Here is a 17,993-nt window from a genome sequence, read left to right as displayed (position 1 = left end):
AGGCAGTATTTTCATTATCACATTTTTCATGTTTATGATCTTGAGATTTGAATTGTTTTACCCTAAAATGTAGTTTCAACAAACTTAACTTTTACACATTCCTTCCAGTTCTCTTTAGGACAATATAATCTTCATTTGCATTTCTATTATGTGTTTTTATTATTTTATTTTCCTATAGCATTATCCGTGAGTACCCAAATGCTGGGCCACAGTTGCTTGGTGGAATCTTAGCAGATGAAATGGGTCTTGGAAAGACAGTGGAGGTTTTGGCTCTGATTCTGACACATACTCGACAAGATGTCAAACAAGATTCTCTCACTCTTCCTGAGGTAGGAGGAGAACTGTCGAGCTTGGAAAAGCTGGGGACATATGTTCTCAAAAAAGCATCATATGTTAGACATTTGTTTGGCACTCAAGTCAACACTTTCAGTTTACTCTGCAGCTAATGATTTATGTTAGTTAACTTCAAGTGAGTACAGAATGGGATGTTTTTGACCCTGCAGGGTTTTATTTAACTGCTGTTGGCCAACTAGAAAGGGGATTTGCTGTCACCAAGCTTCTAGTTGGCAGAGAAACTTCCTTAGGAAAATACTATTCCTTAAATGTTTGTCACTACAAGTCTCCATAGTACCACTAAATATTTTTAAGGTACATATTTTTTTTAAAGATTTATTTATTTATTCATATAGAACTGGGGTACAGGCCAGAGATGTGGAGGGTGAGAAGATTCACCAGAGATAGAGTGGGGAGCAGAATAGGCAGATCAACGAAGTACACTGCTGAGGGGAGCAGCGGGCGGGTCAGGAGAGGTCTGCCTCGCCATGTGGATCTCCTCTGGGGTGGGCAGGCGGGGATCGAACTCATGCTGAAGTGGCTTAAGCTTCTTAGTGCTGTGCTTTAACCCGCTGCGCCACCAGGGAGGGCCAAGGTACATATTTTTTATTTGTATTAACTTCAGATATGTAAATCTTATACTCTAGTAATTAAAACTATAGGGTAGGTAGCAGAATGGATTCCTACATGAAACAAATTCCTAAGTCCTTGTTCCAAAATACGTAATTTTGTTTAGAAATATAAATTTTAGACTTCACCAAAACAAAACAAAAAAAACTCCACTGAAACAAATGTGGTTCATAGCTTATATTTTTCAAAAATGAAATCTGAAATTATCATATTAAATCATGCTGAAATGAAGCCATTAATAAAGGATACAGCTGTAGTCACCTGCAAGGCCCACTATCCTAACATCCTTCTTAATTATGTCATCTGTCAGTAGGATCATGTTTGCAAGATTTGCCTTTCTTATTTGACTCAGTAGTAGAAAATGCATATTTCCTTTGTAGGAAAATTAGTTGACATATACAGTTTTAACTGTCAGTAACTTCTTTTTGCAACTTTCTATTTAGTTTATATTTTTATTCTAAGCTTTTTTCAGCATTGCTAGACATTGTGTAGGTTAATTTTATATTGAAACAAACCTTAAAAAGTTTCACACTTCACATTCAAATTAAGATACTATGCACAGATTACTGCTCAAGCCAGCTGTAAACTATAAAGTTTTGTATACAAATAGCATATATAGCCTTCTTTTAATTTTTCATGTATAATTGTTACATAAGTTTATATTTCCTTTAGGTATGCAGCATAGTGCCTCAATACCTGTAAATGTGAAATGATCACCATGAATCTTACATTCTTCACCACACTGCTAAAATTTTTTCTTCTAGAAATGTTAATTTTCAAAGTCTTCTGTCTCAACAGCTTTCAAATACACATTATTACTAATTATAGTCACTATGCTCTACATTAGATCTCATGACTCATTTATTATTATAACTGGAAGCTTGTACATTTGACCCCCCAACCGAATTTACTCATCTACTATCCCACTCCTCTCTCACAACCACCATTCTGTCCTCTGTATCTATGAGTTTGGTTTTTGTTTAGTTTTGTAGAATCTGCATTTAAGTGAGAGCATATAGTATTTGTCTTTCTCTGTCTGACTTATCTCTGTTATTATAATGCCCTAAAGGACCATCTGTGTTGTTGCAAATGGCAAGATTTCTTTTTCCATTCTAGTGCATGTATCATAATTTCTTTATCCATTCATCCAACAGTGGACACTTAAATTATTCTCCTCTACTGGTTGTTCTCATATACTGCGGCAGTGAATATATCTTTTCAATATTTTCATTTATTCAGTTAAATACTCTGAAGTGGAATTGCTACATTATATAGTATTTCTATTTAGTTTTTTGAGGAACCTTTGCACTATTTTCTTTAGTGGCTGTACCAACTTGTATTTGTACCTACTGTGTGTCAGAATTTGCACCATCATCCTTGCCAACATGCATATCTTCTCTTTTTTGACACTAGACATTCTAACAGGTGTGAGGTGCTATCTCTCTGTGGCTTGATTTGCATTTCCCTGATAATAATGCTGAGTGTCTTTTCATGCACCTATTTGCCATCTATGTGTTCATAGTTTTTTACAACTCTTTTGCATCTTCTGAATAAAAAAAGGCTTAATTTTAATTAGCAACTCCAAATACTGAGAACAAACATTTTGAGTGACTACTGGATGTTGTTTTTGTCAGGGGAAGGTGGTGAATTATTTCATTCCATCACACTGTTCTGGGGGAAAAGTCAAAAACACAGAAACCCAGAATATGGAATTTGAACCAAAGGAGAAAGTTCAGTGCCCTCGTAAGTACTTCTTATGATACCTTGTTATGTTTCTTGTAATCCTTCGCAACAAGTTCCTTGTAGTTATTATGAAAAATTATTTTTACGATTGTTTATACTTTGAATAAATGGACTCAATTCCAAGTATACCACGTTAACAAAGTTAAAGATTTTTTAATTTGCCCGGCTAGCTCTTAATCAGGTATTTTTAAATTCATTAGTTTATAATTAAAACAGGTTTTGAGTATTCTCAGGAATAGCTACTTCAAGTTCTGGGAAATAAGTGTTTCCCTTATCTGTGGTAGCATAATTGTACAAGTCTTTTTAACATAATTTTAAATAGCATTTGCTTTGTAAGATTAACAAATTAACATATATAATTTTATTTTTTTAAAGATTTATTTATGCATACAGAATTGGGGTACAGGCCAGAGATGTGGAGGAAGAGAAGATAAACGAGAGACAGAGTGAGGAGCAGAACAGGCAGATAGACTGAAATACACTGCTGAAGGGAGCAGCAGGCGAGTCAGGAGAGGTCCACTATGCCATGTGGGTCAGCCCTGGCCAGGGAATGAACTTGTGCTGCAGTGGCTGCAGTAGCTTCATAACACTATGTTCTTTAACCCATTGCACCACCAGGGAGGGCCCAAATTCTTATTTTTGTTACAGTAATTTATTTCTGAATGTGTTAATAAATTATTACATATTCTTCATAATGACTATGCATAGTATATCTTCAATAAATCTTTGACTTATTTTTTTCTTGCATTGTCAGTGCACATTATGATTCACTTGTGTCTTATTTTCTTCTAATTTTAATTATTTTGACTGAGGTAGCTTATTCTTTTGCATTTAGCTACACGTGTGATGATCCTGACAGCTGTGAAAGAAATGACTGGGAAGAAAGGAGTTTCCATTCTTTCCATCTACAAGTATGTCAGTTCTATATATAGATATGATGTTCAGCGGAACAGGAGTCTTCTGAAACGGATGTTGAAATGTTTAATTTTTGAAGGTCTTGTGAAGCAAATCAAAGGCCATGGTTTTTCTGGGACTTTTACTTTGGGGAAGAATTACAAGGAAGAAGATCTATATGATAAAACAAAAAAACAGGTAATAGTATTTATTAAGAAGCTATATGTGATTCTTTAGTTGTTCCTGAAGTTCTTTATTATGGATCATCAAACCAAGATAAAAATGCTCAGTACATAGTAAATAGTCAATACATATTTGTTGAGAAAATTATGAAATTAGTTGGTAAAGTATAACATAGAGTTGAAAACAATTTCTCTGTCTTCATTCTATTGTCAGCAGTTACAATGTTTGCTCCATACTTTAATAAAACTTAACAATACTTCACATTTCCAAAGTTCTTTATGTACACTTTGTATCATTTCCATAAATGCTAATTTTTCCCATGTTATCATGTTATGAAATGTATACATTTGTTATAAAACTTATTTGGTGCCAGTAATTTCAGTTTGCTTTTATGAAAATAGTTACAAATTTTCAAACAAGAAGAGACTAAAGTTAGTAATCAGTGTGATATTACTGTTTTTGCTCTTGTTAAAATAGATGAAGGACTCATTTCCTGTGGTAGAGTATGCAACATTTTATCCTCACCCAGTATAGACTATTGCAGTGAATTTTTGTATTTTTAGTAAGCCTTCCACCACTGAAAAAGTAATTTTTTTTATAGTAATTTGGCTTCATTTATCCTATGTGTCTCTCAATGCTTCTATTCAATCTAAGCACTACTGTCACTTTAGGCAGTGATGCTGGCTCCTACCTCCCTAATACAACCCCTCTCTGTTACACATTCTTTCCATACATTCATATATTGTTTTTCTTTTTTATTCTCTCTTTTCTAGTACTCCCCTTTGAGTGTAAGGGTGAAATACTCATATTTGTATCCCCAGCATCTAACATGATGCCTGGCATAGAACTGACATTTAGTAAATAATTGTAGGAGGAGACTCAGATACAGAGGAGAAAAACAGAATTTATTCAGTAACTGCAGTGGCAAGTAGCTTAGCTTTAACCTTTTTTTCATGATATAATAGCACAAAAAGTGAGAGACAGACTTCAGATGGATTCACTCATCTGCAGTGTGCAAATACATGAAAAATAATTTCACACAAGCAATAAAAGAAATAAGAATTTGAGCTCAGCAAAAAAAAAAGAAAGAAAGAAAATGAAATTTACCAATAATTACACTACCTAAAAAATATTAACCTTTTTTTTTTAAATGTGATAGTGGACCTGCCTGCTGGCACAATGTGTTAGGATGCAGCACTGCAAGTGAGCCTCAACCACTTCAGTGTGAGTTCGATCCCCGGCCCTGGAGGCCACCCAGATTGGTGCAGCGGACCTCTTCTGACCCCCCCCACCCCCCGCTGTGCTCAGCAAAAAAAAAAAAAAGAAGAAAATGAAAGTTACCAATAATTACACTACCTAAAAAATATTAACCTTTTTTTAAAATATGATAGTGGACAGTGCGAAATGCTCAGCAGTGCATTTCGTCTATCTGCCTGTTCTGCTCCCCTTTCTGTCTCTGCTGAAGCCTTTCACCTCCCCTCCACCTCTGACCTGCACCCCAGTTCTGTATGCACAAATAAATCTTAAAAAAGATATATTATGATGGAGGGACTAAAATATCACATACAAAGAGGTTGAATAACTGGGTCAATTTTGGCATAACTGACAACTTGAAGCTCTGAATCCCCAGAGTCTTGATAGCTTAGCAACTCCTCTGCAGCAGCATTTCTTCTCCAAATCTTAAACATGTACTCCTTACAGGGCAGGTTATAGCTGATAGCGCCAATTGTTTGTTTCAGATTTTGTTATTTAGTTTTCACTTTTGCCATCTTGGTTTTTAGATTTTTTATATTTCCAGTATAAAAATAATTATTGCTCCTTTACTAATCAAAAATCCTATCTATTTAAAGAGAAAAGTTTGAATCCATGTAAACCCTATTTTTATTATATATATATTTACTTGGTATTTTATGATTGTCCTAGTTGGTAGCTATATTCTATAAACTGTTAATACTTTATTGAATTAGAACATAATTTATAAAAAATTAATATTAGAATATTAGTAGAATATTATTAATAATATCAGAATTTTAGTATCTTTTTTATTTTTCCTCTTTCCAAATCTTACATGGTAGTTGAGCCATCCTTTTCTATGGAGAGGGTTCTTCATGAGAGCAGATTGAAAGCCACTGATCAGGAGTGATCCTCCTCAGGGAAAAGGGTAGCAAAGACTGGCCACTGGATTTTTATGTAGATCATATAAATAAAGTGGGAGGTTGAAGTTCAAAAAATTAACTTATTATAAATAATACTTTTCACAGGCAGTGGGGAGTCCAAGGAAAATTCAGAAAGAATCCAGAAGATTAGAGACCAAGGACACTGATTCTGAATATTTACCTTCAAACACCTCCGATGATGATGATGATCCTTACTACTACTATTATAAAGCCAGGAAAAATCGTATTAAGTTGAGGAAAAAGCCTAGTCCTTCCTCCAAAAAGGGAAAAGGCCAGCCTGACATCAGTCTCCATTTACAAGAGCACCATCCAGCTGCCAGTAACTCTGGAATCACTGAAGTAACCACATCCAAAAGTGTAGCTGTCTTTGATGTCAAGCAAGACCACGCAGCAGAGGACCAGGCTGAATCTCTAACCCCTGCTAGAGCTGATGCACCACAGTGTAACATGAGTCCCTGTGAGTCCTCTGACTACCGGTTTGAGTGCATATGTGGTGAACTTGACCAGACTGACCGTAAGGCTCGTGTTCAGTGCCTGAAATGCCACCTGTGGCAACATGCAAAATGTGTAAATTATGAAGAGAAGAATCTGACAATTAAACCTTTTTACTGCCCCCACTGCCTTGTTGCAATGGAGCCAGTATCAACAAGAGCAACTTTGATCATCTCACCGAGCTCCATCTGTCACCAGTGGGTGGATGAAATCAACAGGCATGTAAGGTCATCATCTCTTCGCGTCTTGGTAAGGCAGTTTGGGCTCTATAAAAGGATAGGAGAATGTAAATTTATGCTTCTCATGATAATTTTTAAAATCTTTATTGCTTTGTTTACCCCCAAAGCTTAACTTAGTGAGAAAAATATATTTAATCAGAACTTCAAGTGGAAATTGAGAAATAGAAGATTAAGCAGTTTATTTCTTTTTTCCTCTGGCATTAGAAGTTCAGAAATTAAAATACTTTGAATAGAAAAATAAGAATTTTGAAAAAAAAACTCTTGATCATGTAAATGATCAAGTCTTTTTATAAATATACATATTCAGGAATACAGTCCAAAAACAGCATTATGCAGTAATTACCACTTGTCTGGTCTGCCCCCTTCTGAATTCTAAAATCATCATAAGGTTCAGTTACCTCATCTATAACATAAGAATTTACTTACTCAGCAGATACTTATTGAGCACCTATTGTGTACCCATGATGATGCTAAGTTTTGAAAACAGTGCCCCCTAAAACCTGACTTACTGAGAAAATTAAAAACTTTGGTAATGTGCTGGCACGTAGTAGTCATTTAATGCCATTATTTACTATATTAGTCATACTGCTCCATCCTTTGTTCCTCTTTCCACACAAGCTTTTTGCAGATTTTGTATATTTCAGACATTGTCATATACACGATGAATATAATAATAAGTAAAACATCAGCTTTGACATTGAGGAGCTATGTTCCCTCAGGTGGGCAAACTTTGGTTTGAATCTTGTCTCTACCAATTGTGAGCAAGTTTCTTCATGTTACATATGTATGAGATTGGAACCGTAACTACTAACAGAGCTGTTGAAGAGAGGGGACATAGTGTAAGCACAGTGTCTGAAACAGAAAAGACAGTAAATAGTAGTTCTGCATTTTACACTTCATCATACTGTTGTACTTTGTACATGCCATTGATTTCATCTATCCACCTACCTACAAGTCCTTTTTTCTTTTTCTCTACATGTGAAAAAGAATATTTTTCAATATCTACCATAGAATTGGTCTTTACACTGTGAGGCTATCACTATCACATTTACTTCTTTGATAGTTCCTTTCACATTTCTTATGTTATTAGTCTTCCTTACTAAAAGCAAAACTAGGCAGGTTGGAAGATAACCATAGAATGTTTGGTTCTAGACAGTTACTACAGACATAGTAAGGGTTGTAAGCAAATGAATATTTCAACTATCTTAAATCCCTTTCTGTAATAACTCCATCTATGCTGATTTTTTCCTAGGTATATCAAGGAGTGAAAAAAGACGGCTTTTTACAGCCTCATTTTTTAGCAGAACAGGACATAGTTATCATTACTTATGATGTCCTTCGCTCAGAACTAAATTACGTAGATATCCCACACAGCAATAGTGAGGATGGACGTCGCTTACGAAACCAGAAGCGCTACATGGCCATTCCCAGTCCCCTGGTCGCTGTAGAGTGGTGGAGAATCTGCCTGGATGAAGCTCAGATGGTGGAATGTCCTACAGTGAAAGTGAGAATTTCTTCTGAAGATTGGGAAAGGAAAAGGTGGAAAGGATGGAGGGGAGCTATGCTTAGAAAATCTAGTAGGTTGTTGACCAGAACTTTGCTGTTAAACATTCTAGATTTGCTTGTCTTTTCTTATCTAAACCTCTGAATTGTTGCTCATAAGCAGTGTCCATATGTATTTGGCTAAGATGTGTTTATGTGTGATACAGGTTAAAGCACACTGTATTGAAACATTATATTGAAGGATTTCTGCTAAGCAGAAAGCTCCTCACATAGGTTCTGATAGCTTGGGGCCCAAGTTGACTTTGGCATTTTTAACCCAGAGGCCAAATGGCAACAGCAAATGCTACTTTAGGGCATGAAATTTTCATGCAGGCTTTATCTTAATCTCTTTATTCTGTTACTCTGTTTTCTCTTGCTAGTCTGTAACCTGAACTGAATTTATGAGTTACTGCATTTCTATTAGCAGTATTTCACATTTGGAAATTGGGTGGTCTAGGAAATGTATTCGGTGACTCTTCACCCTACATAGGCTTGAGCTATGTTTCCTCTCCAATGTGGCACTTGACAAGCTCCTACATAATAGGGTTTGCTGTCCTAGATGACAGCCCATTGAATATGACAGTCAGCACTGAGTGTGGTAACTATTAAATAAGAGCAAGTACATCTGACCTGAGGTGTAACCTTTTGTAGATTATTTTCATGACTAAACATATCCCTGACTTCTTTAATTTTTCCTTTCAATTTTCTTTGTTTACTGTTATTTCACACTTCTCTCATCAGGCTGCAGAAATGGCTCAACGTTTGAGTGGGGTCAATCGCTGGTGCATCAGTGGCACTCCGGTACAGAGAGGACTGGAGGGTAATGTAGCTTCTGCACAAATGTGGACACTTGAAAAGCTTAATGGCTTTGAAGTAAAAGTATTGTTTGGTTTAGTCTTCACTGAAATTTTCAATTTAAATGTACATGTACAATCGTACATGTGTTTATAGTTTACTCCTAATAATTTCATACACTTACTTTTTAAATGAAAATTGGGTAATTTTTTTGTTTGTTTGTTTATGTGTCAGAAAGCAGATATATAGTGAATAAATCTACATTGAGCAATTACGGTGTCTATCTAAATAATGTAAATATAGGACTGAACTGAACTCAGAATTTTTCAAAGTGTTAGGTAGAAAGTAGAACCTGGGAGGAGGTCGAGGGGGAAGTAGCCAGTAGTCAGAGAAGGTATCCTTTTAATTAACTGTGTTTATCAAAACAAGTACCATAATTTTCACTGAATCAATGAGTAGTAGAAATGGAATTTTATTAATTATAAGAGTTATGAAATATTAATGGCTTTATAATTTCAAACAATATGCTTATGCCATCATTCTTTCTGCCGTTCCTCTTGGATATTTAGATTGTGTCCCTCCCACATGCACATGATAGCTGATGCTTCTACATTACTCTCATTCATATAACTTTCTCCATAGTGCAAGGGCTGTATTTTTAAGACCTTTATAAAGCAAATTGTGCATATTTAAAGCTGAAAGTTTAAATTGTGCATATTTAAAGCTGAAAGTATTATTTTACATAAAGCATTTCCTGAATAACTTTTAAAAGTTAGGTATAAATGACATATATAAACACTACAAGTGTTTAAAAGGTAAAATTTGTAAATTTTTGACATATATATATATACCTATGAATCTATTTCTATATTCAAGATAATCAACCCCAAAAGTCTCCTCTTAGCTTCCAGAGCCCTCATGACTTTTTAACACCATGAACATTTGCACTGTAACTGCTCATTTTATTGTCCTTAGAGTGGGAATGTTAGGTTGCCAGGATTTACATGTTGCACTTGTTTTCTTTTTGTATTAAATTGCTGCTTTTCAGTTTAGCCTCATTGACCTTTCAAACCAGGTTATTCTTTTTTGTTGGGAGCTGTCTTTTGCTCCCAGCAAATGTTTAGCTTCCTCCTACTGGGTGCTACTTCCTCTCCTGCAATTGTGGTACCCACAGATAACTCCAGGCATTGTCCAGAGTCTCATCCTGCCCACATTAGTAAGAACCACTGTGCTATACTGATGGACAGAAATCAGATCTTTATGATTTATTCATTAATGACTACCTGGCCATCTGTGAATCCCAAAGGGACCACATCTCGAGCAAGGAGAAACGAAATAAGGATGTTTTCATTCCATATGTTGCTAGGCTTTTAGTATGTTCCTTCAGACAGACTGTAATCATGCTAGTTTTCATGGAAAGCCAAATAGTTGAGAGCATTACCCTCTCCTGCCCTACACATCCCATATGTATGTGATATACTGTTTGTTAAGATTGCACAACATTGGCTTTAGGGCATAGGTGAACCTCGGTTCACACCCTAACTTCTTGAGTTGTATGTCTGTAAACAAGGTACTTGAGCATAAATCCTTTTCCTGACTTGTAAAATGGGGTATTTCAAAGCTTAATTATAAGAAAGTAAGCAAAACATTTGTCATAATATCTGGCAAACATTAACTAAAGAATGGTAGCTGCTTTTGCTACAACTTTTGTTGTTTTCCATTTATGTGTTCATTTATTTATTGTAGTTTCTTTGTAAATACTGACTTTGAATAGCCTAAATACTTTGTGGTTCACTTGTTGGTCCATTTATTCTTTGTAATATACAATAGGGGGCCAAAAAAGACAAGTTCCCTAACCTTGCTGAGCTATATGTCCCTCACTGTCTCTTTATATATAACATTTATTAAACTTTTAGATAAATATAAGGTCACAATCAAATTAACATTCATATATGAGTTTAATATACAATTCTAACTATAATAGTTTTCAAAAACAGTATGTTCCATGAGATTACTTAATAAGGATTCAGGAGGAAGTGACAACTGAACCAAGATCTGCACATTAGCATGAACTAGGTAAAGAGGGTTGGAAGAATTCTCTAGTGTAGAGGAAACAAAGCTTAAGGGTCATGTGGCAGGAAAAAACCACAAAGGAATCAACTAAGGCAGGAGTATAAAAGGGAAGCAAGATGTGTTGAGAAAATGAGCAAAATGGTATAGACCAGACCATGGAGGACTTTTTTTTTTTTTTTTTAATTAAGAAACCATGAGGAGATGAGGAAAAGATTACAACAAAATGATTAGGATAATCTTACATTTATGTTTATATTTCAAAGGATCTCTAGTGTTTGAGAATGGCTTTAAAGTAGGACAAAGAAGGTAGTTACAAAAGGTTGGTTGCAATAAGGAAACTGATGCTGGTACTTTGGTTCTGGACCAGGGTATCCCGACATGATCAGAGAAAAACATGGGTAAACAAAATGACCAAGGCTTAGTGATAGATCTGGAGATGCCAAGATTTCTGATTTACTTGGCTCCATGGATGGTGACAATATTATGAAAGAACAGCACTATGAGGGAAGCATTTTGGGACAAAAACTGATGAATTTGATTTGGGCGAGTTGAATTGGAGGCCCCCTTGGAGCCCCAAAGAAGAGGTAGCAAAGAAGGAATTTGATTTTTTGAGCACAGTATAAATGTATTGTGTATATCTGCATTTAGGTGATGTTTCTTTCAGATGTTACTTTCAAAAACCACAGTAATTTAACTCAACCTAACTATGTATTGTTCATCTCCAAAACAAATGTAGGTAGGATGGTGGCATATGTTTTAAAAAGAGTACAGAAAAATAAAAGGAAACTAAATTCAGTCATAATCTTAATGTAGCATTATTACCACTATTTCAGACTATTCTGTATAGATGCTAGCAGTCTTCCATGTTTTAAAATTTTATCATAAATAAATGGAAAACTTGCTTAGGGTATAATGTTGAGGGGACCATAAAGAAGAGAATTCTCCTATTTCCTGATTAGAATTTTGTTTCCTAAACCACCAGTTTTATATCAGTTTCTATGCATTAAGCTTCTTATATATCTCTGATCAGGCACACTCAGTTGAATAGTTTTGATGATTTTACTTCTGATGAAAATTTAAGACTTTTGAATTAAGCTCAAGCTTTACACAGCTTTCATACACTTTAAAAACAATTTATCATCTAGCACACAATCTAGAACAAAACAAATTAGCTTTCAGATTCCAGAGCCTGTGTACTGTGTAGTATCAATGAAAGTAGTTGCTCATAATACTAGTAAGCTATAGATAGAAATTTATTTTTAATGTGCTTTTTGTTTGTTTGTTTCAGACCTTTTTGGGTTAGTGGTCTTTCTTGGTATCGAACCTTACTGTGTGAAACACTGGTGGATCCGACTTCTCTATCGCCCTTACTGCAAGAAGAATCCTCAGCATCTCTACAGTTTCATTGCCAAGATACTGTGGAGGTCTGCAAAGAAGGATGTAATTGACCAGGTCAGTAGAATATGTTTTCATTGATTAAGAACAAAGAAAAGTTGAACTGAAAAACTTTACTTCCAGGTAAAATATTTTTTGTCCTTTGTACAGATTCAGATACCCCCTCAGACAGAAGAAACCCACTGGCTGCATTTTTCTCCAGTGGAGAGACATTTCTATCACCGTCAGCACGAGGTGTGCTGCCAGGATGCAGTGGTCAAACTCAGGAAGATTTCGGACTGGGCCCTGAAGCTCAGCAGCCTGGACAGAAGGACCGTCACCTCCATCCTGTATCCGTTGCTGAGGCTCAGGCAGGCCTGCTGCCACCCACAGGCTGTCCGGGGCGAGTTCTTGCCACTCCAGAAAAGGTTTTATTATCAGTTTCCTTATGCTGCAATTTATAATATGATAGTAATAGAAATATTTAAACTATTAGCTTCTCTACCCACAGTTTCATTCAGATTCTAGTATTGAGTTGTTGATTATTTTTAGCTGTAAGTTGCTTTTCTCTGGCATAAATCACATTTGTTAAAGAGGGTCAACAAGGTCTTGGTGGGAGAGAAGGGAAGCTGCTCTGTAAATATGAAAGACTTTGTTCTTATTTTTTTTTTGGGTACCCACTTCAGGGAAATAAATGAATTAGATGATTGTTAAATATTTTCCTTACAGTTGTATCTTTTATTTCTTTTTCCTAAAACATTAAGGTATTTATGTCCATAATACTCTAGAGTCCCAAACTTAATCCCACAAAAAAATTACTTTTTATGCTTCTGGATTTTTTTAGTACCTGTTATTAAAAAAGTGTTATAAAAATTACAAAGAAATTGATTTTTTCCTTGAGTTAAGCAATTTATAGACAAGGGAGATGACCAAGATTATAGATCTTAGAATGTGAAAACAGTTTCTGTGTAAATATGTAAGGTTACACAGGCTACTTTTGTAAAAATGCACTTGACCTCATCCTTGGAAACTTACTTCTTTTTTACAGATAAAAAAATTGAGGCACATATAGGTTAATTAAATTATGACATAGGGATTCTACCTCTGTCTTAACATTCTGACTCTCATATATCATTTGGTATGCTAAATTTTTTCTAACTCCTTTCTACATTGAATGAAATGGGAGACAGTATGATGTGATTACAAGAATGTTCGCTAGAATTGTAAAAAGTAAAACTTACTAAGTTAAAAGTGATAGAGGTATAATGGAAGTGAAGAGAAAGATGCTAAAATACCACAAAGACTGTTAGAGTTTGAACTCTGGATCTTTTTTTGTTGTTGTTGTTGTTAAAAATATACTTATTTATGTGTACAGAACTGGGGAGCAGAACAGGAGGATCAATGAAGTACACTGCTGAGGGGAGCAGCGGGCGGGTCAGAAGAGGTCTGCTGCGCCATGTGGGTCACCTCCAGGGTGGGGATTGAACTTGTGCTGAAGTGGCTTTAGCTTCTTAGTGCTGTGCTTTAACCTGCTGGCCACCAGGGTGGGTCTAGTACTCTGGTTCTTATGTGGCAGTACTTTTTCTGGAATAACACTTAGAATTTTCTTTCTAGTTCTGAACAGTCTGTCTTTTCTTTTAGCACCATGACCATGGAAGAGCTGCTGGCATCATTGCAAAAGAAATGTGGAACTGAATGTGAAGAAGCACATAGGCAGCTAGTTTGTGCTCTCAATGGTTTAGCAGGCATCCACATCATTAAAGGTAGAAGGTGATTGCTTTGTTGTCTTTGATTCTTCACATACATAATAAGGAAGGTTATTTATAGTAGAAATCAAAATCCCCCAAGAAAGACATACACTATTGATCATGTTTTAATGAGTTCAACCTTGGAAAATAATTTTGCAGAATATTTTAAAAATTTCAAAGTCTGTAAAGGGCTTTGACCAGACATTTCCATTAATGGAAGATTTTTTAGGACACTTAGGATGTGAATAAAGATTTCGTTACATTCTCTAGCTACAGTGAAGTTAAATTAGATATCAAATAAATATTAGATATCAAAATATCAGAAAGAAAACAGAAATACCAATGTCAGAAAAGCAGGCATGGAATTCTTCTTAAAAAATTAAACAGAATGCATATCCAGAGATACATGAAAAGGCTAATGCATTTTGATTAAGTACCACATATCCCATGAATAAAAATTGGTTTAAGGTTAAAAAAATCAAATGATATGTAATTCACTGTATACCAACTAAAAAAGAAAAATTGTTTGATCATCTCAATAAATGTAAGAAAAATATTTTGCAAAATTTGAACATTCATTCCTGTTAAAAACATTGAGCTATTTAGGTATCAAAGAAAACTCTCTTTAATCAAAGATGTCTATAAAAACACAGGTAATATTATGCATAATGATTGAAAACTGAGTACTTTTCCTATAAGATCACAAACAAGTCAAGAATGCCCCTCACCACTTTTATTCAGCATTGTATCTGAGTTCTCACCTGTGCAGTGAAACAAGAGAAAGATGTTATCAAATTCAATATGAAAAAAAAAAATCTTCATTTTAGTTTATAATTATGTGGGAAAGTTACTATAACCAATAAGTGAGTTTTGCAGGATATGAGTAAATATAAAATTTATTTTATTCCTATGGTAGAAATTAGCAATTACAAATCATAGCATCATTCATGAAAGTTTCAAAAATACATACAATATTTGGCATTAATTTGGAAAAATGATGTCTAAAGCCTATTAAAAAAAAAGAAAAAACTACAAATGTTGCTGAAAGAATTCATAGTTGTGCATGGTCATGGACCAGAAGACTCATGATTACAGTGCTGATCTATCTCAACTTCAGCAAAAAATTGGGAAATTATGTATTCTGAATTCTCACAGGTCCAATTTTTTTTAGTAAAATAATTGTGATCAAAGTTTCCATTACACTTGAGAAGTATGTTAAGAAATCTGTATGCTAGATCTTAAAAATTCACAAATAACGAATGCACTATTTAAAATATTTTAGGTCATTAAAATTTAGCAGCATATCTGAGAAATAATTTTTCTATAAGCATTTTATGTTATGCCTCACACTTTAGCTACCTTCTTTGTCCTCATAATTGCCCATTGATTGAGTGATTAACATCCCCATTCTATGTAAGATAACTAGATTTCAGACAAGATTATAACTAACAAGTCAGAATTTACACTGAATTTAATTTCAAATAAAATATTTTTGCTGCTATACTATCTGCTTAATCAAATAGACATTTATAAACCTCATTGTGATATCTCTAATAGTAAGTTGAAACTGTTGAAAATTTCTAAAATAATACATTACTTCCAAATTATCTTAGAATCACAGTAAAAATTTTGTATTTCCCATCTTGAATCTGAAATTGCATTCCCCATTTCATTCCATATTTCTTAGTAGTCAAAAGCTGAAACAGTATGAATGAACTTTGTCTCTCGGCCTTTTTCTTGTCTCCTTTTCAGATTTACTGTCTCCTTTCCCTGCTGTGGTGTTTTGCTTGATATGGGATTGGGAAAAGCATCTGATCTCTTTCAAACACTGTAGCACTATACGAAGAACAGTTTGTAGTTGGCTCCTTTTATGATAAAAAGGATCACTGCCCTTTTCAGATTCCTACCATAGTTGTTTGTTTTTCTATTAATGGAAAGAAACTATTGATGTTAAGAAAAATTGCTATTAGGAAATCCATTAGTAGAGGATATATATCTAGTCTGAATTTAATTGTAAATGTAATACAGTTACATTAGATTTACTACTTTTTTTACTGTTGACCTGTTTTCACTTTTTAAAGTAATAATGTACATAATTTGAGTTCAATCATTATAGAGATCAGAGACTTCTAAAATATAAAATTAGTTTCACTTTCTAGAAGTATTTGTTTACATAATATGCAAATGTATCTATGATATACATCACATATTCTAAGTTCCTTACTGATAGTAGTATTTAAAACATGGTATTATTCTGATTTTGAACAATGTATAATCTACACATATTTTTTGAAGAAAATTAACTTTGCAGCATCAAGGTCAGTATAATTCGTTTACTTGGAAATGTTAGTGCCATCAAGTGGCAAAGAATGGTTATTTCCAAACTTAGCTTAAACTTAGTGAACATGCATAATTTTTAGTTTTCACAGAAAATGTCCTTTTTCTAATGGACTAAAGAGGAACAGGTATTAAAATGAATAATTATATTATTTTTTTTATATTACAGTCTAGTCACTGTTCTCCCTTTAAAAGGTGTGGTAATTACAAAGGGAAATTAGTTAAGTAAATGTTCTCTGAATAATAGTATAAATACTAATAGAATCCATGTCTTTTGAAAAGATTTTCAAGAATCTTTAAAGAAGCTCATTATACAAAGATATATGAGTATTGCTCATTAACATTATAATGTCACTATTATAGTGACTAGAAATTGCTGACTGTAAGCACTATAAAATGTTTTAGAAACCTTTGTTTTCGTTAAGTGCTGGATATAGATATCAAGCAATGGTATTTTGTACAACAGCTTATTACCACTGAACTAGACACTTAAAAATGGTCAAAATGGTAGATCTTACGAATACATATTTATATATCTAATCAGCTTTAACCAAAAAAAAGAACCAAGAACAGAATTTACAGATACTATATGTGTGTATATATTACTCATTTTAGTCTATGAACAAAGTCCTAAATCTACAATAGTGATAAAAATAGCTTGAAGTAAAATAACAAACTCAAGTGTAGATTAAGAAAAAGGTGGTCTCAATAGCTGTACGTCTATACATTATTTTTTTTTATTTCATGGTTTTACCTCTGATAGACTTTTAATTGTATTTCTAAATTAGCAGTTTTGAGCTTTTCCCTTAGAAGCAAATAGTTGGTTCCATTCTTCAAGCGACTAGAAATTCATTCTTTCTTCTCTGAAAGAAGCAGATAATAAGTAGTTTAGGTTTTATGAGCCATAACATCTGTTACAGATACTCAACTCTTATAGTACGTAAACAAATGAGCACAACTAAATTCCAATAAGACTTTTTTCACAGACTTAATTTTATATAACTTATACACATCGCAAAATATAGTTAATTTTTTCAACTATTTAAAATGTAAAACCTGCTAACTCATCAGCCATACAAAATTGCACGTAGTCATATAGGACCTATGACCATAGTTTGCCAAACTGTGTGCTTTAATTGGTTACTAAATTCTTCGTTTTAGTAAACTGCTAATCATAAACAATAAATCTATTGTAAATTTCAGATTGTGATTTATATGACCAGAAATGGAAAAGAATACCAAAGTTTTTGGAGTGTAGTATTTAGTTGCTGTCTTTTTTGGCTTAATATCAAGAACAGCAATACCCATCAAGAAGAGTATATAGCTTTTCTGAAAATTATGTGTAAACTGGTCATATGTTTTGAGTATTTGTTTATGTATAGCTATAATTACCCAACTTTGCCTTTAATTTCAGATGACAATTAGTATACTTG

At 34.1% G+C, this 17,993-nt stretch overlaps 1 protein-coding gene across 1 annotated transcript in view; it reads left to right on the top strand.

Annotated features, from left to right (window-relative positions):
- Nucleotides 1-17,993, top strand: part of SHPRH (SNF2 histone linker PHD RING helicase, E3 ubiquitin protein ligase) — a 69,392-nt gene that overhangs the window by 15,541 nt on the left and 35,858 nt on the right. The window contains exons 6-14 of the mRNA XM_004673916.2: nucleotides 179-329; nucleotides 2,598-2,706; nucleotides 3,542-3,798; nucleotides 6,045-6,701; nucleotides 7,944-8,195; nucleotides 8,975-9,053; nucleotides 12,390-12,553; nucleotides 12,647-12,903; nucleotides 14,117-14,238. Of these exons, the coding sequence (XP_004673973.1) occupies nucleotides 179-329; nucleotides 2,598-2,706; nucleotides 3,542-3,798; nucleotides 6,045-6,701; nucleotides 7,944-8,195; nucleotides 8,975-9,053; nucleotides 12,390-12,553; nucleotides 12,647-12,903; nucleotides 14,117-14,238 (2,048 nt within the window). The remainder of the gene's footprint in view (nucleotides 1-178; nucleotides 330-2,597; nucleotides 2,707-3,541; nucleotides 3,799-6,044; nucleotides 6,702-7,943; nucleotides 8,196-8,974; nucleotides 9,054-12,389; nucleotides 12,554-12,646; nucleotides 12,904-14,116; nucleotides 14,239-17,993) is intronic.

The sequence above is a fragment of the Condylura cristata genome, unplaced genomic scaffold (genome assembly GCF_000260355.1).
Source record: "Condylura cristata isolate star-nosed mole 26May11 unplaced genomic scaffold, ConCri1.0 scaffold00001, whole genome shotgun sequence".
NCBI classification, from domain to species: domain Eukaryota; kingdom Metazoa; phylum Chordata; class Mammalia; order Eulipotyphla; family Talpidae; genus Condylura; species Condylura cristata.
The sequence above is the reverse complement of the archived record's forward strand: the minus strand, read 5'-3'. Positions and strand labels throughout refer to the sequence as shown.